The sequence below is a fragment of the Pipistrellus hanaki genome (assembly GCF_964339955.1).
Source record: "Pipistrellus hanaki genome assembly, chromosome: 13".
In the NCBI taxonomy this organism is placed as follows: Eukaryota; Metazoa; Chordata; class Mammalia; order Chiroptera; family Vespertilionidae; genus Pipistrellus; species Pipistrellus hanaki.
Genome location: NC_140515.1, coordinates 28,202,720 through 28,230,611, shown reverse-complemented (window position 1 = coordinate 28,230,611; position 27,892 = coordinate 28,202,720). Strand labels below are relative to the sequence as shown.

Genomic DNA, 27,892 nt, shown 5'->3' with positions numbered 1-27,892 from the left:
GTAAATTTTTTCATTCATTGAGCATTGGTTAAACTCCTAGGTTAGGAACAATTCTTCCAAGTACTGGGAGAACCCCTGAAAATGGCTCACGAAAGACCAATTATGCCCAACAAGGGTCCCCAGTTCTCTTTCACTTGAAATTTCCATTCCAGTATGGGCAGCACAGCACTCTATCTTATGTCTGTCATCACACACAGTTGCCATCTGCTGCTAGACTCGATCAGAGTTGCTATGCCCTCACCTCAAAGCAGCTGCTTATCATACCCAGTGATTTACCAACTGAGAAAAGAAGCAGTTACTGACAATGCTGCCTACTATAGCTCTTCCTGCTGGTAAGAGTTTAGGAAAAAAAATACTTTTGATCTCACCTCAAGGTGGACCCAAAGACAGCTGCATGGCCTCCATTTTATAAGCCTTGCATCTTTCCTCTCCTTTGTTTAAGCTGCTTTCTTAGGGTTTGATCAAGGGGAAAAAAGCAGGAAGATGCCTTTTCCTTTTAATGACTTTTACGGTGTCTTTAAACATTTATTATTGGTGATAAATGAGTAAAGACCCTGGAAAGCCCCTCTTTGTAAAGGTGCCTTATAACCCGACAGCTGACCTTCCTCAGCAATGTGGAACAGTGTGTGTTGCTGTCTGGAAGGAGCCATGCTGGAAGCTACCCTTTCTTTGTGCTCAAAATACATTTCCCTCAGAAGGTTCAGACCTGTGGGATGTTAAATACCACTTACCTGCATTTGCAGATCAGGTCACCTCCAATGACTGGGCCTCAGAGAGGCCAAATACATCTACAGAAGAATACAGATGCAGCACAAACAGAAAAAGGGGACATAACTTAGGAAAAGAAGTTTTCAAGACTCTACTTCTTTCCATTACATTTTCATGTCTAAACAATGACTATGTTTTTTTTTCATCCAGTAATTACCACTAGGCAAACATAGTGGTAATTACTGGATGAAATAGAGAAATAAGGCTCTTTTTTCCTGCCCTAAAGGGTGTAGATTTCCTAAGGAAGGTGAGATATAGTAGTGATAAGCTAAATAACGATGGGATTTAAATATAGGAATATATAATGTTGCCAAAAGAATGGTAGAAAATACAGTTACCATATGACCCAGAAATTCCACTCCTAGGCATATACCTCAAAGAATTGAAACCTATGTACACACAACATGTACATGGATGTTCACAGCAGCACTGCTCATTATAGCCAAAAAAGTGGAAACAACCAAAATGCCCATCAATTGATGAATGGATTAAAAAATGTGGTATAGCCACAAAATGGAATATTACTTGGCCTTAAAAAGGAATGAAGTTCTGATTCATGCTCAATTATGCTAAGTGGAAAACATTATGCTAAGTGGAAGAAGGCAGTCACAAAAGGCCACATATTGTAGGATTCCATTTATGTGAATCCAGAACAGGCAATTCTAGAGGGACAGACTGTAGATTGGTCATTGCCTAGCTCTGGAGGTGTAGAGGAGTGGGGGTGGGGAGTGGAGCTTGGGGAAATGAGGGCTGATTGCTAAAGAATACACAGGGTTTCTTTTTGGAGTGATAAAATATTCTAAACAGACAATGGTGATGGTTGCTACTCTGTGAACATATTTATGAACATTGACTTGTACATTTAAAAAAGGGTGAATTGTAGGATATATAAATTAATCTCAATAAATCACGGTTACAAAAACACAATGCTGTCTGAGAGGCTTAATGGAGGGACACAGAATTTCTGGTTTGAAAGAACATCATAAAGACAGGTTAGGTATCTGAGTTACGTTCTGAGGAGAAATCCTTAACTGGAGGTCGGGGAGAGGGATAGAGAGACAGTGTGAGCCAAAGGACAGACTGCCCTGGCAGTGTGAGGAAACCAGACAAAAAAGTGGGAGCCTTCAGGGGGGCTCTAAGCAGAGGAGGCTGGAAATGGAATTGTCGCCAGCTTGGGGTAAATCTGAGGGGCCGAGGATGGCCCCTGGCGAGGGCAGAATCCATTCAGCCTGCCAAGTGCTGATGACTTGCAGGCCAATAAGGAACAAGTTGACAGACTGTTGGCCAGCCCCTCTCACAACTGTGAGAAGAAATGGAGGAAGGAACTGTGGGGAAATCTTTCTACCTATTCAAAACGAGTATGTTGGAGGTCAGACACCTTACTCTGAAGAAGGGGAAGGCGAAGAGTTGGATGTGGGACACAAGAGCAGAGGAGGAGCACTCACATGCCCAAGAGTCTCTGCCAGAACTGATTACTTTGGACCACGCTGTGTCAGAACTGTCATCATTATGGTTTAGCGATGTAAGCCTTACTGAATAAAGAGAAGAAACAAGTTCCTTTCTCTTTCCTGAAAAGGCTCCAAAAATCAACAAGGTATTCTGAATACTTTCAGTTTCTAGGCACAGAAAATTCTAGCTCTTCTTCCATTGAAGAACATTTAGGCACACCTCAATTTGTATAATGTAAGGCTCTCTATAGTAACTCTTTTCATCAAACTACTTAATTAGAATTTATATGTAAATATTTATACATGAGAGAAATAAAGTTGGCCTTTTATAGATCAGTCTTGTCAGTAAGTCAGACAATAATTGTGCATGTTACATTCTATTGTTTTGATAATTCAAAACAAACAACTGAGGAGATACAGCTTCTTGGAGGCATGGTCTGAGTTTTGTTTGTATTTGCTATTGTAGTGCTCTCCTACAGAACTTTCTGCAACGATGGAAAAGTTCTATACCCGCACTGTCCAATATGGTAGCCACATTTCATCTGTGGCTATTGAGCACTTGAAATGTGGGTGGTGTGAATTAGGAACTGAAGTTTTTATTTTATTGAATCACTAACTTAAATTTAAAATTAAAGAGCCATCTGTGACAAGTGGCTGTTGTATTAAATAGTGCAGCCCCACAGGATCCAAACAATATAGGCATACCCAGGAGACACTGTGGATTTGGTTCCAGACCACTGCAATAAAATGAGTATCACAATAACGCAAGTTGTAATCTTTTTTGCTGGTGGGGGCTCTTGCCTTTAATTTGCAACAATAAATAAATAAATAAATAATGCAACACCTGCAAAACAAAATTAAGCGAGGTATGCCTATACCTTGCTCCTCCTAAGTGTTCAATAAACACCTGTTTAACTGAATGAGAATTTGTGTAATAAACACAGAGCTTCCTCTACACACCAGGTACTCTGCAAGATGCTGGATATGAGTAAAACACCTGCCCTGAATGAGAATTTCTGATACCAGAGACAGAAAACTCAACCTTGATTTACTCAAGCCAAAAGGGAACTTGTTGACTCACACGCCCAGAAAGACCAGGACAATGTTGCCTCTAGGGCAGCTTGGTTCAGGGCTTACCACCATAACTGTCCTTGTCTTCCCTCAGCTCAGCTAGACTCAGCTCTCTTCCATATGTAGCCTCCATGCTCAAACTGACTCTCCACTCACATCACTAAGAAGGCTGCCCCAGCCCAGAGCTCATGCTGGCAAAGCTCCAGGCCTCCTAACCAAAATCTCATTGGATATGACTGGGTCATATGTCTATTTCTGAACCAATCATTATGGCCAGGAAAATATGGTATGCTGACTGTCTTGGACTTGGTTGCACACTGAAACCCTGAGCCAAAAAGGTAGAAAAGAAAATGGGATTAGAATGAGGTCCTGAATGGTTTCTCAGGGTAAAATCATGGTACTGGTTAGGGAAGAGAAAGCCTTGGTAGGCAGCAAAAACAGAGATATCCATTCTAGTCTCCTTTTAAAGAGCTTAGTATCACTAAGGAAATCCTACATAATAAAAGGGTAATATGCAAGTTGACTAAACGGCAGAATGACCGGTCACTATGACACACATTGACCACCAGGGGGCAGACACTCAATACAGGAGCTGCCCCCTGGTGGTCAGTGCGCTCCCACAGGGGGAACGCCTCTCAGCCAGAAGCCAGCTCATGGCTGGCGAGCCTAGCAACAGTGGCAAGAGCCTTTCCCACCTCCGCAGCAGTGGGAGTAGGCCTAAGCTGTCAGTTGGACATCCCCTGAGGGCTCCTGGACTACGAGGCGGCACAAATTTCGTGTGCTGGACCTCTAGTCTTAAATAAAAATGCTGATCAGATCTGCTGACCATATAGTAAAGAATGTACTATATAAAAGGAAAAGCTCATTTTGCAAGATCCAGGTGGAAATAATAGTAACTTTTATTTACACAGAATTTCCTCTGATGTTATCTACTTTTTCATAGATAATTCTCATAAAACCTTTGTGAGGAAGTTTACATCTATAAAATCTAGAAACATTTAAGATGGAGCAGTCTTCCTTGCCTGCCTCAGTTTTTGCATTCCAGATGTCTCATTCTGTGCAACCTCTCTCCCCACCCCCCAGCAGACTGAGAGTATGCTTAAGACCTCAGAAGCCCTGACATATGTGGAAGCAGGCAGAGCAGACATAGCACGGCCCACCCAGGGAAGGGACACACAATTGCCAATTCACACAATGCAATGTGAATTGTCTATTTTCAGGAGGGCTACTCCAAGAGAGATTATTTGTGGGCAGGATGACTCACATGGAAGACAAAGAGTTTGGAACATCACTGAAATGAGAAAAATTAGCCAACACAGCTGCAGCACTTCAGGGTCTTTTAAATAGCCTCCTTCTGCCTCTTTCTCCACCCTTTTCTTGCTGTTCTCTCTCACTCATTAAATACTGACTGAGGTTTTGCTTTTGTTAGCTCAAAGGGGCCAGCCAAGACTGGGAAATATTCTTTTTAACAAGCATATCTTTTTATCCCTCTGAGTTTTCTGGTATTATCTTTTGTGAAGGTGATTCTGGGTTACTCTGAAACTTCTTGGCTTGTTTCTAGGTGGAAAAATAGTTAATAAAGCTTGTGGACAGGACTTTCCACACTTCAAGGACATTCAGTGCTCAGGCCACATGGCAAGAAGGCCCATGACTCTCTGTTCTCCTCCCCTGGGAATCCAGGGGCTCAGCTCTGTCAACATGAAAACGATAATTTCTTCTTTTACTGTACAAGGGCTCGTCCAATTTCAGTGTGGCTCTCTTTCAGCATGGTGGACAGAGCTGTAGATTCTCCGTACTTGGTAGGAAAGGAAGGGTTATTTGCTTCCACTATCATTTCTGGGTTTTAACAGATCACTCAGTTTAACAGCAAGCGGGCCTGTTCCCTGCTGGACTGGCCCTGTGTATGCTGGAGCCCAGGACACTATGCACTTCTAGCAGATAATTAGTTTTCTTTGGATGAGCAACTGATACACACAGTAGGTGCTTAGTGAATGTGGATGAATTGTGGAATACTGTTGGTAAGTTGGAGATCTACTTTGCATAAAAAAATACTAAAGAGAATGGGTCTGAACACTAACACCTGCAATATTTGTGTTCCAGAAAAGTGTTCACCTCTTCTGCTTTATTCTGTAAACCTCAGTGTCCCAATTGTAACAAATTCACAACCTAAGGTGACCCATTCTTTATGGTCTTTATAACATCTCAAGCCTATGTAAATAAGCTAGTTAACTGGTTCTCCATTCCTCAAAAGCTATATCCCAAGGAGTCTAGTAGATCAGATTAGCATAAATAAACTATTCTTTACAATGCTCCTAGTCTTTTCTCTACCATATTATTTACTAGTGGGCCCTTTTATGAGTTTCACCTTCTCATACATTTAAAAGGTATTGCAATATAAATCACATACCATATAATTCACCCATCTAAAAGGGTACATTTCAGTGTACATTTCTTAAGTATATTCAAAATTGTACAATCATCACCACTAATTCCAGAACATTTCATCATGCCCCAAAGACCCCCGTACTATTAGCAGTCACTCTCTATTTTCCCTCACTCTCTTGACGCATACCTAGTTCCCTCCACCCCCTGGCAACCACTAATTTACTTTATGTCTCTACATATTTGCCTATTCTGGATATTTCATATAAATGACATCTCATTCATTTAAAAAAAAGTCTCAAATATTTATTGCATTTTCTGTGTAAGCCAGTTCTCTTGCCAGGTGCTGGAATCACAGACTTAAGTAAAATCTAGTACCTGTCTTCCCATTACTTACAATAGAACAATAAACATTTGCTGAGTATAGAATACCCAGGGCTCAATAGCCACACTTATATTTTCTGGCACAGGCCCTTTGTGCCAATGGAATATTCAGGCCAAGAGGCCTATCATCTCTCTAGTGGCTCAGCACTATTTGGTAGATGCTAGCCAGTATTCCATGTCATGTCTCCATGTCATGTGCTCATCAGGCCTACAAATATCTACTTTACAACTATTTGATCAAGCTCTTAAACCTGATCTGTCCTTTTCAAAAGACACCCTCCTTGATAAAGACTCAGAAGTTTTGGTTTATTTTTAAATGCACCCAATTTGTCTTTTTCTATTAAGATCAAAGGAATATTTTCCTTGGGTTTCCAATAACGTACTTGAGATTTTCCTGTGTGATAATGACTGTACATGCAGAGAGAGGTAGTGTACTGGGGGCTCTGTATATCTTGGAAATAAGGCTAGCCTGGGAGAATGGAATTAGTAAGAACTGACATGCTCTTGGAGAACATCAGCCACATGTGAAAGTTAGTCATGCGAAGAGATGGTGGAAAAGCAATTAAGGAGTTCAGGAATTTCTACCTTTAATCAAAGTAACAAAGGAGTAATCTCAGGAGATATATTTTAGTTAAGAAATTTGAAACCTACATAACTCTAGAAGATTATTCATGGATGGTAGCAGGGCCCATGTGGAGTTTGGAAAGAGCAATCCCAGAATTTGTGCAAGAATTTGTCTTTGCCACTGTCTAGAAATTTGTAAGAGGATCTCACTGGAGAACTTATCCCTTCAGTAACAGGTATCCTGGTTCTATGAGGTGATAATGAAATCTTCTGATTACCAACTGTTTCCCCCTGTACATATGGGATATGACAGACACGACAAATTAAATAGCCTAGTCTATACATCAATCACTTATGATTTTGGCTGCTTTGAGTTAGATGCTGAGAGTCTTCATGCTGACTTTCTGACCTGAAGAGGTAGGACCCATGGACCATGACAATCTACCAAAGCAAAAATCTAAAGAACAGGTTTGAGGAATATAAAAATTGTGACCTTTGTAATGTCATCCAGAAGAGGAATTCTAGTAGATGTAAGCAGGCACAACTAATGTGTAAAAGAGGTGCTCCTACACTTTCAGCCATGTGATATTGCGAAACTTAGCCTCTATGTGCCTCAATTTCCTCATCTGTTAAATAAAACTGCTGTGGAGATTAAATGAGATAATCCAAATAAGTGCTTAGTTTGACATCTGGAACAGAGCAAGCTCTCAGAGGTTAGCCATCACACCATCACTGTCCAAAGAAGGACAGATCACCCTGTGAGATGGAGAGCCCTCTAGAACTCAAGTCAGGGCAGAGAAGTATCAATTGAGGGCCAAATATAACCATGATGCCGATGAATTTACTTCAACTCAGGACTTCCAGTTAGCTCCCATGCCCCTTAAACTTTTACATATAATTAAAAACAAAAATGTTGTCTCAGTAGCTGACATGTCTTTCTTGTAAAATTGCTCTCTTCTTCCATTCAACCGAAGTACACTTTCCTGAGTACGTTAGTCAATGAAAATACGAAGGGGGGAAAGTGTCCTTGCCCTCAGGAAGGTGAACGTCTAATTGAGAAGAGGGGGTTAGAAAACCTTAGAGATGCATTCCTATATGTTGGATTTAGGTAAACTATCCATTTGGTACTTGACTTTTTATTGCAGAGTCACACCAAGAGAAGGTCCAGGGAAATCACTATATCTAGAATCACCCTGTTCTAAGGAACATGAGAAGCTTGTTACACGATACTGAGCTAAAATCCATTGTATGTTCTCTCCCTCCTTCTCTCAATGTCAATCTTTCTTTCCATTCCCTTCAAGGTATAGCAAAGTAGTGTGATGGCTCTGGGACCTTTCAGTCTCAAATAAATTATCAGCTCCTATGCTAGCTGGCCCACGGCAGCATTTTGATGGCAGACAAGCAACTCCAGTGTTGCAAGTTCACACAGGCCTCCTCCCCAGGACACTGAAGGTCATCCATTATTTATTTGTAACTACTGTTTAGTGCCTTTCTTCCTCTTATTGTAAGTTTCATGGGAGGGGGGCCTTTCTTCATCATATGGCACAGGCGGGCTCTCAAATATTTATTCACTGTGGCAGGTTCATCCTACGACTATTAGAATTCACTTCTGTAAGAAAAACCACTGGTCCCCTTTCTCTCAAAGCAGCCTCTCAATGATGCTTTCTTTCTGCAATATTCTAACCACATTTGTGGACAAAATATCAAGACCAGGAACACCAGGAGGCTCCATTCATGTTGGACCAGTCGCCAGTTTACTGATTGCTCTGTTGCCTCAAGAAATTCATAGCACCTTCGGGCAAGGGAACAACAGTGTGGTGTTTATTGGAATCTACATCTGGTAGCAATTTGTTCAACAGCAACCAGCTTTCCCCCTGTCCTTTTCTTCAGTCAAATAATCCACAGGGGCCCATAATACCCCACAACTGTTCATTTGTTTGAGGCCTGTTTTGTGTAGCTTATGTTCCTAATTACAGATCTTAGTTTATCAACAAGTTTCAGCATAGCAAGTAATTTTTTAGACTGCAGAGGAGACTGAAGGCACAAGTCCTAAGGCAGTAATACTGTTATTGCCCATCACCATCCGGGCTGAAAAATGAAGCCTCACCCTGGCCTCCTGCCTCTAGCTCCCCAGTACATACTTGTGCAGCAGAGGCAGTCAGGGCACTCCCCTTCCCCACCCTCAGAGGTGTGGTGGACTCATGATGAAGTTCAGGAGCTTAGAAGCAGGAATAGCTGAGCCTTAATGAATGAGACATTTGTGTCCTATGGAGAAGGAGAAAAGCCCTATGTTTCAATCTTGGACAAAACTCTTCCTTTGGTGAGGAGGAGGGGAGGTACACTGAGCAGCTAACTCAATAAAGCAGCAGTCGCCAACCTTTCACCAACCTCACAGACCACCAATGGTGCACAGACCACTGGTTGGCGACCACTGCTCCAAAGGTTTCCCTAAAGAACTCAATGAATAAAAAGTTCTCTTCTGGTATCTGTGGGTAGGTGAGAAGATGGGATAAATTAAGGAAGCAGAATAAGTCAAGCTTGGGGACAAATCTGGGGACTAGAATTTCAAGATTTACACTAAAGTCCTGAAATTGCTCATAGAAAAGAACTATCTAGGAGGGACAAGAACAGACACAGAAGTAGAATTAAGGGTATACTGAACTTAGAATGGACTTCTGTATATATGCCCAGCACCTATCCACCCACATCAGCCCTCCTCTTTCTTTGGGGTGGATTGTTAGAATTAACTCCTTCTCTCAACCCAAACGCGTAGGTCTGAGGGAGGCTGCCAATCACTGCACCTGCCTGTGGTCCAAGCTGGCCAATCACAGCAGCTCAGCCCTGTCTACTGCAAGAGGTCCAGAGAAGACATGTGACTCAGACCTGGACCACAGTATGTATCTGGGGATTTTCTTTGGGAGCCACTGGGGAAGAGGCTCTTAAGGGAAGAATGAAATTGTAGAACTACCCGAGGCCATGTTTTTTGCTACATGGAAAAAAAAAAAAAAAAAATCCTGTTTTCAGTGACAGAAAATGACATTAACAAAGAGAAAACAGGATGAGCAATGAAGAAAAAGATGGTCATGACATTAAACACCCCCAACCTCAACCAAGGGGGAGGGGGGCCAGGATTACATGGCCTGGTTACAAATTCCTCGTTTATGTTAAAGCCAGTTTGAACTTTTGTTTTTTGCTATCATAACCAGGGTCTACATGGCTACAAAAGATTTCTTATTGAAAATGATTGCTAAGATGATCAACTAAGTAAAATGCAAGTAAACCCACTGTGAAAAACAGGAAGTGCCACACAAGTGTCAGGTGTTGATCACATACCAAGTGGCAGGCAGGTGGGAACTAGAAAATACTGCTGAACCAATGTCAGGAAAGTGAATAAAAACAACATTTTTTCACTATGGAGACTTCTGAAAATACACCGAGGCAGTCAGAATGGTATAATGCCCTGTCATGGTACCTTTCCCCAGCCCCAATAACCACCCACCTAATCCAGGAGAGTAGAGCTGGCTCAGGCAAGGAGAGTAGTACTGGCCAACTTTTCCTGGAGCACATATTATACTCTGCCTGGTCCCAGGCCGAGAAGCCCCTCTCCAACTGGAATTGTATGTGGGGCCTTTGGCAATTGGATAGAACCTTATAATAGGAAGTCCAATGTCAGGAATTCATGAATTCAGCCTTCTCAGACTTGTGCTGGGCCCTGACCTGACAAGTGCCTCATTCTTTCTAATACTTGTTATGATTTCTTAATATTATCCTTGGATGTGCATTTTGTCGTGACAGCTATTGAAGAAAGAAAGTCCTACCAGAACTAAAAGTAAATTGGCTATAGAAAAATATTTGTAATATTAACACCATTTTTCTTCTGTGGATTAAAGTAAGCAATTTCCTCCTTTTTTTACAAAAAGAGAAAATAGCCCTCTGGCATATTTAATTTAGTGTGCACACAAGAGGGATGATCAAAACTATGGAACCCAGGTGTTAAAGACTTATTCTATCATTATTATGGAATATTAAGTTAGGAAAGATATAAAAATCTCTAATCCAATTGAATCAAACTTTGTGGTAGAAGTGTGGGCTAAATATCAGTACTCTTGAAAAGCACCCCAGATAACATTCTAATGGGCAGCCAGGTTGAGAACCACTGTTCTAACCCAGCCAATATATATTTTTTAGAATTAAAAAAATATATGATTTTATTGATTTCAGAGAGAGAAAGGGAGAGGGAGAGAGAGAGACTGAAACATTAGTGATGAGAGATCATCAATAAGCTATCAATACTTCCTGCAAACTCTCTTACTGGGGATCAAGCCCACAACTTGGGCATGTGCCCTGAATCAAACAGTGACCTCCTGGTTCATAGGTTGGTGCTCAACCACTAAGCCCCACCTGCCCAGCCCAGCCAATATTTTTATTTAGCAAATAGGACCAGAGGTACAGATAGGACTCTGACCAACTCAAATAGCTCATCTGGGATTAGAAAATAAGCCCTAGCTGGTTTGGCTCAGTGGATAGAGCATCGACCTGTAGACTGAAGGGTCTCAGGTTCGATTCCAGTCAAGGGCATATACCAGGGTTGCAGGCTCGATTCCCAGCAGGGGGTATGCAGAAGGAAGCCAATCAAGGATTCTCTTTCATCATTGATGTTTCTATCTTTCTTCCCCTCTCCCTTTCTCTCTGAAATCAATAAAAATATATTGGGGGAAAAACACACAAAACAGGTCTCTGGGTTTGGTCATATTTTTCAAATGAATAATTAGGTCATCCTATTGTATTTTCTTTTAACAAGGGATACAAAAGCAGAACATATAGGAATTTTTAGAGTTAAAGTAGAGAAATAAGACATCAGGGAAGAGGAATCCAAAAATTTGACAAACATTAGCTATTTAACCTCATTGACAACCAGAAAATGCAAATTAAAGGCATAATGATATATTATTATACACTCAACAGATAGGCAAATTTTAAAAAATGTGACAGTACCAAGATGTTGGCAAGGATATACAGCCACAGAAACTCCCACATACCACTATTAATCAATTAAATTGGTCCAAATTGTTTTGGAAGGCATTTTGTCATGATCTAATAATGTTGAAAATTCATATTTTCTATGACCTAACAATTCTGGTCTTACATATATAACCTAGAACATATATTCTCAATGGAGGCAATATTACCCCCACAAAGGAGCAAATATTGATTTCTGGTAGGTGAAAATATCTTGGACATTACAATGGCTTTTGGCTCTCCAAAGCTTAATCCTACCCAATAAAATCTTATTCTTTAGGATTAATTTAATTTGAATATTAAAGTCTACATTTAAAATTAATTAATTTTTCTCCCTAGGAGAGATGATAATGGAAAAAAGGTTGAAAAACTCTGACCTATAAAAATGTTGCACAGGTATACACAAAAATGCTCCAACCCACACTCTTTATTATGGTCCCAAACTGGAAGGGCTACAAATATCCATCTAAAGAGGAATGAATAAGCTGTAGAATACTATATAGCAATGAAAAGGAAAAATTCAGATACAAAAAACATTCTGGGTTAACTTTCACAATGTTGAGAAAAAGAAGCAAGATACAAGAAGTTACATAAGACATAATTCTATTTATAAAAGTTCAAAGTCAGGCAAACTAAATTATATTGTTTAGGAATCCATATAGCAGACTAAAGCTGTAAGAAAAGCAGGGAAATAACTATCACAAGAGATAGGGCAGTTACCTCTAGGGCTGTGATCAGAGAGCCAAATATGAGAGAGGTAAAAGGCAATGTTCTATTTTTTACTTGGTGTTTATATAATTATTATTATTTAGATTGTATAAAATGTTTTAATTTTTCTTGTGCATGTGTTATAACTTGTTTGGAAACATCCTACCTAATAAAAGAGCAATATGCAAATTAGCCATCACTCTGCTATACCCACTAGCCACACCCACCAGCCAATCAGAGCGAGTATGCAAATTAACCCCAACCAAGATGGTTGCCACCACAGAGAGTTGGAGGGAGGCTTGGGTTTCCCCAGCAATGGTGGAAGCCAAGCTTTCCACACACCCTGGACGGCCCAGGCCTCCACTCAAGGATACAAAGTTTCAATTATAGAAGATGAATCCCAAGAAAAATGGTGGCAGTGGAGCTGGAGAGAGCAGGCTAGGGTTGCACCCTGTGATGGAGGAAGCCAAGCTTTCCAACTGTCCTGGCTGGCCTAGGCCTCTACTCCAGGCTACAAAGTTTCAATTATAGAAGGTGAATAAACCCAACAGAAATGACTGCTGCCAAGGAATGAGCAGAAGGTTTGGTTTCACTCCAGGCTACAAAATTTCAATTGTAGAAGATAAATATATCCCAGATACCAGGGCCTCCGCTTGGGTTGCTGGGGGGTCATGGCCGGCCTGCAAACCACCACACACTCTTCGCCCAGTATGCCCCACACCCCAAAGAGACCCCCACCCTGATCCAGGACACCCTTCAGGACAAACCAGCTGGCCCCCACCCATGCACCAGGCCTCTATCCTATCTAATAAAAAAAAAAATTAGAGTAATATGCAGATTGACCATCTCTCCAACACACAAGATCAAGATAGCTGCCCCCATGTGGTCAAAGATCCTGCCCCCATGTGGACACAAGATGGCCACCACGGAAGGGCAGTTGGGAGGGACCAGGCCTGCAAGAGAGGGCAGTTGGGGGCGATCAAGCCTGCAGGGAAGGGCAGTTAGGGGTGACCAGGCCAGCAGAGGTGGGAAGTTGGGAGGCAAACAGGCTGGCAGGGGAGCAGTTAGACATAAATCAGGCTGGCAGGGCAGTGATTAGGCGGTGATCAGGCTGGCAGGCAGAAGTGGTTAGGGGCAGTCAGGAAGGCAGGCAGGTGAGCAGTTGGGAGCCAGCAGTCCTGGATTGTGATAGGGATGCCCATTTAGGGCAGTCAGACATCCCTTGAGGGGTCCTAGATTAGAGAGGGTGCAGGCTGGGCTGAGGGATCCCTCACATCCCCCCCCATCCCTCACATCCCCCCCCCCCCCGTCCCACATGAATTTCATGCACCAGGCCTCTAGTTAAGATATAAAAGAAAAAAGAAGGGAGCAAATTTTCTTGATCTTTACCATTTTTATATTCCTAAAGCATTGTTTGGATCAAGATATTTCTGTGCTCATAAGTAATAATACAACTATTCCAAATATGAGTGGTGCTTTCAGACTTTAATTTACAGAATCTCATCTGGACCCTGGCCTCAGTAGAAAGCAGTGAGTCAGAAACCATTCCTCAAAAGAGGTAACTGCTTGAGTTCGAAGGACCAGCAGGAATACCAGGCAGATCCCATGGGGTAGGAACAGTGTTTGACCAGCAGAAGGCTCAGCTGAACAAAGTCTGGAGGTGGGAGAGAACACAGCAACAGAACGGAAGTCTGCACAGCCTAACTGAAGAGGACTTGGGACCACACTAGAGAAAAAACTATTTTCTAAAGTTGTCCTTTAGAAAATCATAATTTAATTGAGAAGTTGCAATTGTTTCACATTAGGAAGTTTTACCCTAATCTGAAAGTTAATGTGCATTCTTATTTATACCTTGACTGGGAACAAATAGGTTTTTATAAGTTTGGCTACAACAAAACCTCCTGTTGCTAATCTCTTTTACATTCAAATAATATCCATTTAATGTGAATTACCATTTTAATGGTTTATGATTGTTGAAAGTTTAATTCAAGACATTTATGTTCAAAGGCCTATTGTATATAAAAAATTTAAAAAATCTATGGCAGTTTTCCATTTGGTTCATTTACATTTAGCTTATAAAAATGAATGTTTGTATATCTCTAGGGATTTCAAAGCACATTATAACACCAACATTGTAGGAAAGGTATTATTATCCCTTTTTATCGGTACAGATGAAGTCCAGGCAAGAGGAAATGATGTAACAAAGTGGCAGGACTAGGACTGAATCCCTGCTCTTTAGAACCCAAATCCTATGCTCCTTTCACAAGAATACTGTTTCTAGGCCTATGATGCTAAGGGCTGATGGGAGCTAGACTTAATATTATTTCAGCCTAACTTTCAAGGTATTTAAAAATAAAGTTTTTAACCTAGCTAGTGGAAGTGCCTCAGCCTGCGGGCTAAAGGGTCCCTTGATTCCAGTCAAGGGAACATACCTTGGTTGTAGGCTCCTTCACAGCCTGCGCCTTGGTTGGGGCTTGCGCAGGAGGTAACTAATCAATGTGTTTCTCTCACATTGATGTTTCTCTCTCTCTTTCCCTAAAAATCAATGGAAAAATACCACTGGGCAAGGGTTAACAACAAAAAAGTTTAAAGAAAAATAAAGTTTTATTTTTACAGGTCATTGTTGAAAGAAAGAGAAGGAGAAATAAGTATTTGGATATACAACTTGAAATAGTTATTTCTAAAGAGTTGATACTGAATTGGTGCTTTAAAACGTCAATTCAATGATAAACTTAAGTTAGACAAAGGACAACATAAATATCATATATGTGTGTCTTTTACAAAAATAAAAAATTTTTAAAATCTTTTAAAAGTCATGTTTCTTTCCTTTTAATAAAATGCTAAGGAGAATTAGGTATGGCCTCTTCTAAGGAAGATAAACACAAAGGCCTAACTTTAGTAGCAAAATTAAAAGCAAACAAATCCACAGCAACTTGCTATATTTATTACTAGGAACCTAATGATTTTGTTCTGCAACAATAAGATATACATACTTCTACTTTAGCACTGAATTTTTTTCCCCACCAGACAGCTGGATAAAGGCAAATGAAAGCAGGCTCTCAATTTCCCTTTATAATTTAGGGAAAAGTAAAGGCCAGGAAGAAAGAAGTAATCTCTTACTTGTTCTTTTTTCCAATGGTAAGTCCGGAGATGAAATCATGACAGTAAAAACCTAATTCCCACAGATTTTATTAGAAGCCAGTCTATTCTTAAAGTGGCAAAAAAGCATGGTGATGTTGGCTGACCAGGCCCTGGGATAATTAATGAATTAAACCATGCTGTCAAAGAACACAGGTGTAAGGAAACAGACAAAAAGCAAAAGGGCTCTGTTAAACCGGTCAATCTGAAAGTAGAGGTACTCTCTATAGAGCAGAACACAGCCAGGCTTATGAAGTAAACCTTGAGATGTAGATGAACACTGAGCATAGCTAAATTTAACAATGTCCAGGCAACTTAGAAAATCAATTCACTTCCCGAGCCTTGACATCCTCAAAGGCTTGCTGTGGGCATCCAAAGGCTAGAAAAGTTCCATGAAAATTACAGATAATGTAATCAGTATTGGTTGCTATACACCTCACAGTACTTTTCATCTGAGATCTTAGATGCTTCCATTCTGGAAAGCTTTCTCTCCTACAATTGGGAGTTCCAACCTTGGAAGCCCAACTCAAAATCCAACTTTCCTGGAGCCTTCTTTCTGCATTTGATTCTCCCAAAACCCTGCAGGGCTCATTACACCATGAGTTCAGCTCTCTGTGCATGCGCACCCTTTGTCCTGCAGCCTCAGTTACTTTTCCATCTTACTCCCCTGTCTCCCGAAGGCCTGGCCTTGTACCTCTTTGAATCCCCACAGCACATGAACTTGGCAAGGGGTCAAAAAGTATTCGATGACTGATAGAAGCCATGGTTAAACCTGAACAACATTTAATTTTTTTAAAAATACACACCTTAGAATATTTCTTATCCCCTTCCCTCCCTGCACTCTCACAGCTATTTGAGAAGGAAGATGAAGCAACGCTAAGATTTCAGAACCACGAAATCAATTTAATTTTACAGTATCAAAACATGGACAACCCCCAAATTCAACACATGGCAGCTGTTATGTTTGCAAATGAGAAGGGTCAGCTGTAAAAATACAGCCTCTAGAATAATGGTCACAGGGCAAACTGTAAGAACACTCTGATGTAGTCAGGAAATCAGGGCCATGGCTCTCCACTTCCTGATCCCAACTTTCTCTCTCACAAGATTATATCTTGAAAAACACCCTCCTACCCAACAAAAGGCACTACTTTATCTTATTGTTTTTCTAATTCAAAGACATACATAACTGCCAATCAGAGATGACTGGGTCAAGCCAACCAGTATTCCGTTTCATTTTGAAGCAAATGAACAACCCAACTTGATGGTTTGCTTGGTCAATGTAATATCATGTCATACATGTATTTCAGTTAGACTTTTCAACAATGGAAAATAGCCAGGATGCCCATATGATACCTGGAGATAGCCTCACCTGGAAAAGACCTGCCTGTAACAGCAGGACCTCTGGGGTACATTGCTTAATAGGATGACGAAGTCTCCCTACTTAGAGATGAGGGTGTTAACAGATATGAACTCAGGCCTTCTGATAAGGTCAGAGTTCAGGCTACTCATTCACTCTGTGTGTTTTAGTGTAATATGGATGATTTTCAAAGAACTCTTCATATACTATAGATTCAACATTAAGGAAACTGCTAGAACAAGGGGGCTTTGGAGTTCATCTTTATACCAAGAAGTCATGAATGGTATGCTTTATGAACATACTCAGTTATGGTGATGGGAGACCTGATATTACAAAGAAGGCAAAGTCCTGGGTGCCGAGAAAGAGGTCAGTTGGCTAGTTCACACCATTTTGGATTTATGCCCACTGCTATACAACCAACAAATACACAGTATGATAAATGTTATCTGAAGGCTTAAAGCAGTTCTAAATCTCAAAAGAATGCAACCAAAAGTTATTTCTAGCAATGGCAGCCAAATAGACACCAGAGAATATGTATAAAATGTATAAAAAGTAGTTGCTCTGATATTTTAAAAATATTTTTGATACAAGAATTAGCGATTTTTTTTACTTCTTGGTCATACTAAGTATAATTGAATCAAAATCACTGAATTATAGGAGCTAAAAAGGATTTCACATACAGTTCAATCCCTTTAAGTGGGAAAGCTGATACAAAAAATGCTTAAGTTATTCACCCAAGTACTCATGAGAACACTAATAGAACAAGAACTAAAATTTAAGGAGGATGCAGTTCCCATGTTCTATTTCTTAATATTAGCTGCTCTAGCGTTGCTTTTAGCATTTATGATTCTCCCTTTCTCTCTCCTAACGGAGTATACTATCCAAGACTCCTTAAGGGGGGGGAACTTGGTCCAGACTTCGTCTGTCTATCCTCCAATTGGATCCTTCCCTAATACCAACTTATCTAAACATCTCAAATGCATGTAGAAAATTCTGACAGCAAATAAAAGGGACTCATTTTACAAAGGAGTACAGCCAAGCCTTATTTCAAAAACTAGTCTCTAGTTTCCAATCTAAGATTTAAATGGCTTTCTGCTTGCTGTTTCTGCCTCCCTCCACTCCCTTCCCCCTTCATTTAGGAGAGAAGGCCAAGGCTGTGCCTTGCTGGATTGCTTCATAAGGGACAGTCAAGGGAGGATACAGTCTGAGGATGGCCAGTGCAGGTTGGACATGGGCTAGCAGAAGGCTCTGGAAAAGAGAACTGGACTCACAGGCAGTCTAGGTCGGGCCCCAGAGCAATTCCTCCCCATTGGAAACAGGTCTAAGTGCTGACACGGGGTTTCCCACAGCTTCTACTGGCCTCCAAAGGCTATTTGTCATCGGAGGCTCTTGATGAAGCTGTACATAAATATCTGACTGTTGTTAAATACAAAACAAAACAAAACAAAACAAAAAATCCACAGGAACCAAATCAAAACCAGCTGTGAGTGAAAGAGGCCAAATCTCAGTGTAAGTGCAAAAGGCCCAGCAGAAACATTTGTTAATGGTGCTATTTACTTTGCTGAATAGTAAATTGTCATGCCAATGAAGTCATATCACATGACTCTAATGTTTTTCTTATGACTTTCCTGCTATGAAAGAAATGGGCACTTTATTTTATAGAATCCTGAATTCTGTAGTAGATGAGTCAGAATCTGAGTTTTAATTCACAATCAACCCATTAACTCAGCCTGTTCATTTCTGACAGCCTGTTGGTGATTTTACATTCTGTGTTAAAGTTGGTGTTAAACTTTCTTTTAAAATTATCATTAATCCCTAATTCTACAATTGTATACAAAGAGTGCTGTTACTATAATCCTGAAAATATAACTGTATGATGTAACATCAAATATGATACTATAGTTAAGGCAAGAGAGCCTAAAATTAATCCTGAAGTCATGGAACTTGCAATCTGTCAAGAATGAGAATGAGGTATTTCAGGGAAGATGGGTTATGGGATTCTGACATTTGAATTTCTCAAGGATATGCCAATATAGCTTGTTTTATTAATTATCTTATGAATCAGTCTTTTCTCTCTAATTAGATGAAGCTTGAAAATGATTTGGCATTTCCCACAGCACCATACTGAACCCACAGTTGGAATGAAATCAGTACATGCGAACTGATAGCTGATGATAAATAACCCTAAGAAGGCAAGTCACAGCAAATTTTATGAAAACATGGCTAAGTCATTCACATGTCTGATTTAGTCTCTTAACAAATTCAGCAATTTAAAGAGTATTTGGTTAGTTCTTCACCAGCTCCACAACTTGGATATCTTGTGCTTCATCAACTTTTAAGCCAGTTTCTTTGGTTCCAACTGGGATAAACAGATGTCTAGCAATAGGAAATTGGGCTCAATCTCCAAATATTCAAATCCATTCTCTCTACAGGTCTTAAAAATAACAGTGAGAACTTCACGCAAAATTCCCCATTCAGATGGCAGCAGTTTAAGAGAGTAAAAAGCTGAGTGGGCCCTTTCCCCTCTGTGAGGCTTCCCAATACCTCAGGGGTAGAATGGGTCTATAATTTGGCAGCTAGATGGATGATAAACAAAGAGGTCTCTGTCCAACACCCCTACTTTATGAAATATAACATTAGAAAAAAACATTTATGAGGTATTTTTAATTTTTTAAAAAAATAGTTTGTTGTTTTTTTTTTAACTACATGTTTTTATTGATTTTTAGAAAGAGAGGAAGAGAGAGGGAAAGAAAAAAAAAATCATTGTGAAAAACATTAATAAGTTGCCTCCTGCACTCCACCCACTGGGGATTGAGTTTGCAACCTGGACATGTCTGGTGACTGGAAATCGAACCAGAGACTCCTTGGTACATGGGAGGGCACTCAACCAACTGAGCTGCACCAGCCAGGGCTATTTTTAAGTTTTTTTGTTTTTTAATTTATAACTTGAGATAAAAAATATTTTTATTGTATCTTAACTCAGCAGCTTCTCCTCGTTACACTAAATGATACAGGATCATTTTCCTTTATCTGCAAAATCAATCTACCAGTTCTGTTCTTTAAGTTGTATCTCCATCCTATCTCTAATACCATCCAGTCATTTTTCACTCATTTATTCAATTACCTCAAATTCATCATTACCCCAAACAAACTAATCTTTGTAAATCTGGCAACTCCCTACACCACATATCCAGTCCCTACTCTGCACCTTATACTTCCAGCCCTCGTTACACAAACCAACCTGGTGTTTTGTCTGTTAATCTCAACAGCACTATTATCATACTAGCAACCTAGTCTAAAATAATGGCAATTGTTTTGGATGATGGAAAGGGAATGGGTGCAAAAAAATTTCAATGATCTGTCTTAAATACACATTCCAATCCATTATCTCTCTGCCCCTTTCTATAAAAATAAATGGATTTGTGGTCTCTAGTAGGATCAGTTATGCATTCCTCCATAATTGGGCTATAGTTTGGAAGACAGACCACAGATATTAAAGGATATGGAAAAGTTCAATAGCTTCAAAAGTTTTTTTTTCCCTTTAACTAAAAAAAGAATTATCTTGCCACAACATGGATGAACCTTGAAAACATCATGCTAAGTTAAAGACGCCAGATAAAAAAGGCCACATATTATAAGATTCCATTTACATGATAAGTCCAGAATAGGCAAATCTATAGAAACAGAAAGTAAAGTAGTGGCTGCCAGGCCTAGATAGAGGGGATAATGAGGAATGACTGCTTAATGGTACAGTTTCTTTTGGGTGTGATGAAAATGTTCTAAACTTAGCAGTAATAGTAGCACAACTCTGAATATACTAAAAAACCCACTGAACTGTACACTTTAAAGGGTGAATTTCATAGTATGTGAATTATAACTCAATAAAGCTGTTATTAATAAAAAAAACAACCTTATCTGATTTCAGGAAATTCTGGCTCCAGCTACATGGCTCATGATTCTGAGTAACACACTAAAAAGTCAAGCCTCTGAGATATTTATTCCGCCTAGAATGCCCTCCCCCACCTCCTACTCTTTCCCTGGCCAAATTCAACTTTTATTTTTAAAGATAGCCTGCTTAACCTTTAAAATTAACTGTGATGGATATCAACTACACTTGTTGTGGTGATCATTTTGCAATATGTACAAAGAGCAAAATCATTAATTATACTGAACACCCGAAACTAATATAATGTTATATATGAATTATAGCTCAATTAAAATAATTATTAGTTTTAGAAAACCTAATATTTGTTCCCTTTTGTGTGAAGCTTTGCTTGACATCCTTACTCCTTCAGGCAGGAGTAACTGCTCTCTCAGCACTTAATATATAAATTACTAAAACATTTTTAAAGGTATCAGAGCGCCCTATTTATGTCTCTGTTTCTCCCACTAACTTCTGTATTCAGTCACTAGCATAGTGCCTTTGCTATTCAATTTTCAAAAGATGTTCAGTACTTCTCTTTTTCAAAAACAGTATTTGTACAAATATACATTTTATAAGTAATGTATAAAATGATACTGTCATATATATTTATCTGGTTGAATCTTTTGCAATTCCAATGTTGATGCATGTAAACAGTTACCCTAGATAAGAATTAATTGGGCATTCTTCACTGCATTGCTAAAATAAATAAGTTGGGATCTTTCTATATGGAATGCAGAATTTTATACTGTGATTACTGAACATTTACATATGTACTGGGAATCAGATACGCAAGTCAAAACACAACCTTTTACACAGATATGTGTGTTTTTTTAATATATATTTATTTACTCATTTACACACATTTTTCACAGTAATGTAATTAATGCAGGCAGGAAAATGTCTTTTGTTTTTGTAAGGTCATCTAGTGAGCATTATCTTAAAACAGTCCTAGTTAGCCCTAGCTGGTTTGGCTGAGGGGATAGACTCGTAGGGGTGTCGAACTCAATCAGAGAAGGGGCCAAAAATCTAAAATCCAGCCTAAATCGCGGGCCGAATGGTTTACTGAACAGTCATAAACTGACAATGTCATAAACTGACAGCGGAGTGCAGTGATGACAGCGCGGTGCGGGCCACATTGCAAGGCCTGGCGGGCTGGATTTGGCCCGCGGGCCTTAGAGCATTGGCCTATGGACTGAAGGGTCCCAGGTTCGATTCCAGTCAAGTGCACATGCCCTGGTTGTGGGCTCGATACCTGGTGGGGATGTGCAGGAGGCAGCCAATCAATGATTCTCTCTCATCATTGATGTTTATATTTCTCTCTCCCTCTCCCTTCCTCTCTAAAATCAATAAAAAATATTTTTTTAAAAACAGTCCTATTTAGAGCTTTTTAAGGAAAGTAATGATCTTTTTCTAAGATAGGAGCTGCAAATTCCAAAACTTATAAGGATCATCAACTAAAAAGCATCATCTAAATAGAGAGCATCACCTAAAAAACTTTGAGAACAAAATAGAGAGCCCAGAAATAAAACTACACCTGTGTGGTCAATTAATCTATGACAAAGAAGACAAATCACACAACAGGGTATAGACAGTCTATGCAATAAATGGTGCTGTGAAAATTGGACAGATATATGCAAATAACTAAAACTAAACTAGACCACTTTCTTATACCATAAACTCAAAGTAGATTAAATATTTAATTGTAAGACCAGAAAGCATAAAACTCCTAGAAGAAAAACACAGGCAGTAAAATTGCTAACATTTTTTCTTAGCAATATTTCTTCTGATATATCTTAAGTATGGGAAACAAAATTTAAAATAGGACTACATCAAACTAGAAAAGACAAGCTACTGAATGGGAGAAGACAGCTGATAATAGGTTAATATCCAAAATTTGTAAAGAACTCATATAAGTCAACACACGCACACAAAACCACCAAATAATCCAATTAAAAAATGAGCAGAGGACCTGACTTCTACACAGCGGACACATAGATGGCCAACAGACATATGAAAAGATGTTCAACATCAATAATCATCAGAAAAATGCACATTAAAACCAGAATGAGATATCACCTCACATTTTACAGAATGGCTACCATCAATATATCAATAAACAAGCGTTGGTGAGGATGTGAAGAAAAGTAAACCCTCACCCACTGTTGGTGGGACTGAACATTGGTGTCAGCTGCTGTGTAAAACAGTATGGAATTATCTCAAAAAATAAAAGAAAATTACATTATGATCCAGCAATTTCACTTCTGAGTATATATCCAAATAAATTAAAAACACTAATTTGAAAGAATGTATGCACCCTATGTTCATTGCAGTATTATTTACAATAGTCCAGACGTGGAAGCAACCCATAGATGAGGGGATAAAGAAGATGTGGTACATATATATGATTACATATGTACCACATTTTCTTTACATAATATTACATAAAATATTACACAGTCAATGAAAAGAATGAAATCTTACTATTTGTGATGACATGGATGAACCTAGAGGATATTATGCTAAGTGAAACAAGTCAGATAACACAAACATGATATGATATCACTTATATGTGGAATCTACAGAACAAAATAAACAAAACCTCAAGACTTATAGATTTATAAATAAAACACAGAGAACAAATTGAGGGTTGCCAGATGGAAGGGGAAGTGAGGGGCTGGGTAAAAAAAAAAAAAAAAGGTGGAAGAATTAAGAAGTACAATTTGTAATATTATAATAACTATAAATGGTACCAAGTAGATACTAAATTATTGGGAAAATTGGCTCATAAACTATATAGTAATCTAACCACTATGCTATACACCTAAAACTATTATAAAATATACTGAATGTCAACTGAAATTAAAAATATATATAAATAATATGTTAATACCTTTGGGCAAGAAACTAACAACATTGTGTCTCCACTAAGAAAACTGAGTGGTCAGGGAAAAGCGTAGATGATTTCCTTTCCACATAGAGTATTTTCTATATCTTTAAATTTCATATCAAGTACATTATTTATCTATACAATTTGCTTCTTGGCTCCAGATAACCATCACTATTTAGGAATGCAGGCAGGGTGTTGCCAGATCTGATTTTTTAAAGAAGTCATAAATAGGAAAATTCTGATTTTTATGTAAAACCCATAATTTTAAAATGTTGGCTTTATTCAGAATTTAACACACAGAGCAGGCCAAACAAAACACACCTGCAAGCCATATCTGGCTCATAGGCCAACCAGTTTACCATCTTTAATAAAAAATTTGATGTGTGGCTTATGGTTCCAAAACTATAAATATATTTAATGGAGGAAAAGTTCAAAAAGAAAAATCAGACTTGTAGATGAATCCATGCCTTATCCTGCCCACCATCTCTTTAGTCCCTATTGTCTTAACATTCTGGGGTCTTTTAAAAGGTTGTTAATATTTGACCAACTAAAATGCAAGTCAGTCAGGGTTAATCAAGAAATGCGCCCATTATTTTAACATCTGCTCTGTTTTAAAGAGTGAAATATGGGGTCAATTTCAAGTTTCAATTCTTCTAGCCAACTAAAGAAAAGTATGTGAATTATTTCTAGCTGGCTGGAAAAATTCCCCCAACCAACTAAACAAGTGATTATAAGGTTGAAAAGACCTGTTTTTTTCCTCTTATCATCAGGCAGTACACTGCTACTCAAAAGACAATATGGTGGCTGTGATCAACATAAAGTTCTGAACCATCTCTGGGAACCCAGTCAAAATTCTGGGGGAAATCTGAAAGTCTCTTAAAAGTCCTGCCGAGATGCCATTTATCTTCTGAAACTAAGAGACCATATGTGGGTCTAACTACTGGTCATCGGTGGAAGACTGTAGCTGTTGAATGCCCAGGACAACAAAACCAAAGCAAGTTAAAGAAGAACCAGTTTCAGTTCTAAGTCTAGCACTACAGGTGTACTCTTTCGTCTTTGGTGTGCTTAAAATTCTCATCCCAATCTGTTAGAAGCTTCAAGGGATTTGACTGGTGTTTTCATATGATTTCCCCATACTCAGTGCTAGCTCCAATCTTCCCAACAGTAGCCTTTTTACCACCAGCTGGTCCAACATTGGGCTTGACTCTCTACTCACTGACTGGTGGGGCCTCCCCCAATGGTGAGAATACACAACCCCAGGAAGGGGTGGCAGTGGGGCGGTAATCACTGACTCAAACTATCGGACTAATGGCAACTTTGCAGGACACAGGCTTTCCTTATGTAGCTTGTGGAAATGCTATGGCAGGTCACATTTTTTCCTTAGAGTTTTTTCATCCAGGTAGCAGAGCAGAAAGATGTTGATTTAATATCATTCAACCATTTTGAGAAGGTGCCCATTTTGCCAAGTGACACACAAATAGCTCCACACTATATACCGCATGACCTTTTCTAAGAACAGTGAGCATTTGGGGGGAAAAAAAAGTAACTATATGTTGAAAAAAAAAGTAACTATATGAAAAAGAACATAATAACTATATGTCTTTAAAAAAAACAAACACTTATGATTATAGTGACACAGGAAATTAAGATCTGCAAAATATTCAAACCGCCAAGCTACATGTAACTCTCTTAGGTTGTAATCAAGGAAGCCATTTCATGGTAGGGTTCAATGGCCTACCAAGACTGATTAATTGTGAAATAAAAGCCAGGCATGTTCTTTGCAGAACAGTGCCAGAGTCCAATGTCTTCCCTGACTTGCAGTTTGATGTATGGACATAAGGACTGATTTTCAGCAAGAAATAGGTGCTTAGGAATCAATAACCTGTACTTCCCCTATCAGCAATTTTTTGAATTTGAGACCTACTATACAACAATCTGCACACATCAGCATCCAGCAACTGCAAAGGGTTTGTTCTAAGGGGGGAGTGGAGGATCATAATTAATGGTTTCCTTTCTTCTCTGTAAATCTAAATATTAAATAAGATTGAAACACATCAGTTCTCAGCACATAAAGCTTGTTTTATTCTTACCTCAGCAGCTTGGGTCTCTTGATGCAGTAATGTAAGACCAGTCAAGTCTTCTAAGAAGGAATGTGAAGAATTAAACACCTTCTCTAGGAATTGAAATCCTTCTCGTTCATATTGATCAAGAACCTGTAAAACATTTACATTTTTTAAAGAGGGGCTGTAGGTCTTAAATGCATATTAAAAGATTTTTTACTTCTAATAAGCACTTGTCAAAAATGAGACAAAAACTACCCTTAAATATGGAGATAACCAATCTGTTGGGCAAAAAAAATGGGAGGGTTTAATATTTACCATGTTTTTCAATTTAGATGACAATTTTTCTCAAAATAGGTTACATGCAAATTCACTAAAAGTTCTAGAAAAGTTGGGTTACTAATTTTAAAGTCTACTTTTTAGGAAAAAAATAGCAGGTAAGAGAAGAGCCAAGAACATTTTTTTTTTTTTTTACAAGAATAAAGAGTAGGGAAGGGACAGAAGGATGGGAAATGGGACCTACTGACTAGCCAAACATATTTAAAAAATAATTTTAAAATGTAAAACTGAATTTCACCAGGCATGTCACAAAAGAGGAGACCCAAATGGCCAATAAACTTATGAAAAGTTGCTTAGCATTACTAATGATCAGGGAAATAAAAACTAAAACTATAATATAATATTGTTTTTTAATTTGTTTTTATCACTGTAATATTGTTTTATAGCTACCAGCATGGCTAAAATGGAAAAGACAGAAAATACCGAGTACTGGCAAAGATTTGGAACAACCAGCATTCTCCTGGGAATACAAAACAAGGCAACCACTTTAGAGGTTTAATACTTGTATGTGCCATGATAAAAATAAAAATAAAAATCTACTCCTGGATACATACACCCAACAAAAAAATATGTGCATATGTGCATCAGAAGACCCAATCAAAAGTGTCCATAGTGGCACTATTGATGACTAGAAGCCTGGTGCACGGATTTTTGCACAGGTGCGGTCCCTCGGCCTGGCCTCCAGGGATTGGGCCAAAACTGGCTCTCTGACATCCCCTGAGGGGTTTCAGATCATAAGAGGACTCAGGCTTGGCGAAAGGACCCCACTGGTGCACAATTGGAGCTGGGGAGGGACTGTGGGAGGGCTCTAGAGCATATCCAGCCTGTTTTGCCCAGTCCCAATTGGTTGGATCCCAGCAGCAAGCTAATCTACCGGTCTGAATGCCTGCCCCCTGCTGGTCAGTGCACATCATGCTACTGGTCGAACGGTTGCACACTTAGCATATTAGGCTTTTATTATATAGGTTAGTTCCCAACTAGAAACTACACAAGTGCCCACCAATAGTAGAATGAGTGAGCAAACTGGTTTATTCATGTAGTTGAATACTATATCAATGAAAACAAATACAATTACATGCAATAATATGGATAATTCTTACAAACATAATCTTAAACAAAAGGGAGAAGCAGTATGTACTGTATGATTACTTTTATATAGCACTTAAGAAAAAACCAAGCAAGATGAAATCTATGGTGTTAGAAATCAGGAATCGTTAACCATGAAAGATTGAAATTGAAAGGGAGTACAAGGGAGGAATTAGGGTGTGGTTAGTATCTGCTTTTCTTTTTTTATCTGGGTGCTGGGAACAAAGGTGTCCTTTTGTATTGTCCTTCAATTAAAAAAGGTCAAAAGGTAAAAGGCCAGCAATCTTGACAGAACAACATAAGAACATATAAGTATTTCAAAGCAATAAAAAAGACGATTATAATATGCTTAAAAATTCAATAATCACAGAAACTGTGAATTGCAGAAAGCAAACAGTGACTAGAATGCCTCAGAAATTCTCTCAGATTTCAGAAGAAATAAAGAGATGAACTGAAGAGATAGCAGACACTGAAGATAAATGCAATAAATTACAAATAAATAGAAAGGTTACAGAAGCAATATAGCACACATACAAAAAAATGATAGCTTCTCCATTCAGAAATTAAAATGGTATATGTTGGAATTGGCCCATTGCCTGCACTAGCAGAGAGGTGTGGACAAGGAACCCGGAAGGCTGGTCAACCTTGGAAGCTCTGAAAGATCAGAGACAACCACCCACAGTTTAGTTGAGATAATGGTAGCTGAGGAAACTTCCACCTTCTAATTTTATGTAAATTCTTGCTGATTGGCTATTA

The 27,892-nt window shown here is 39.1% G+C and overlaps 1 protein-coding gene across 3 annotated transcripts in view; it reads right to left on the bottom strand.

Moving 5' to 3' along the window:
- ATG7 (autophagy related 7) overlaps positions 1-27,892 on the bottom strand; it is a 206,095-nt gene that overhangs the window by 79,422 nt on the left and 98,781 nt on the right. For all 3 annotated transcript variants that reach the window (XM_084902576.1, XM_084902574.1, XM_084902575.1), the window contains one exon: positions 25,742-25,864. In XM_084902576.1, the coding sequence (XP_084758702.1) occupies positions 25,742-25,864 (123 nt within the window). The remainder of the gene's footprint in view (positions 1-25,741; positions 25,865-27,892) is intronic.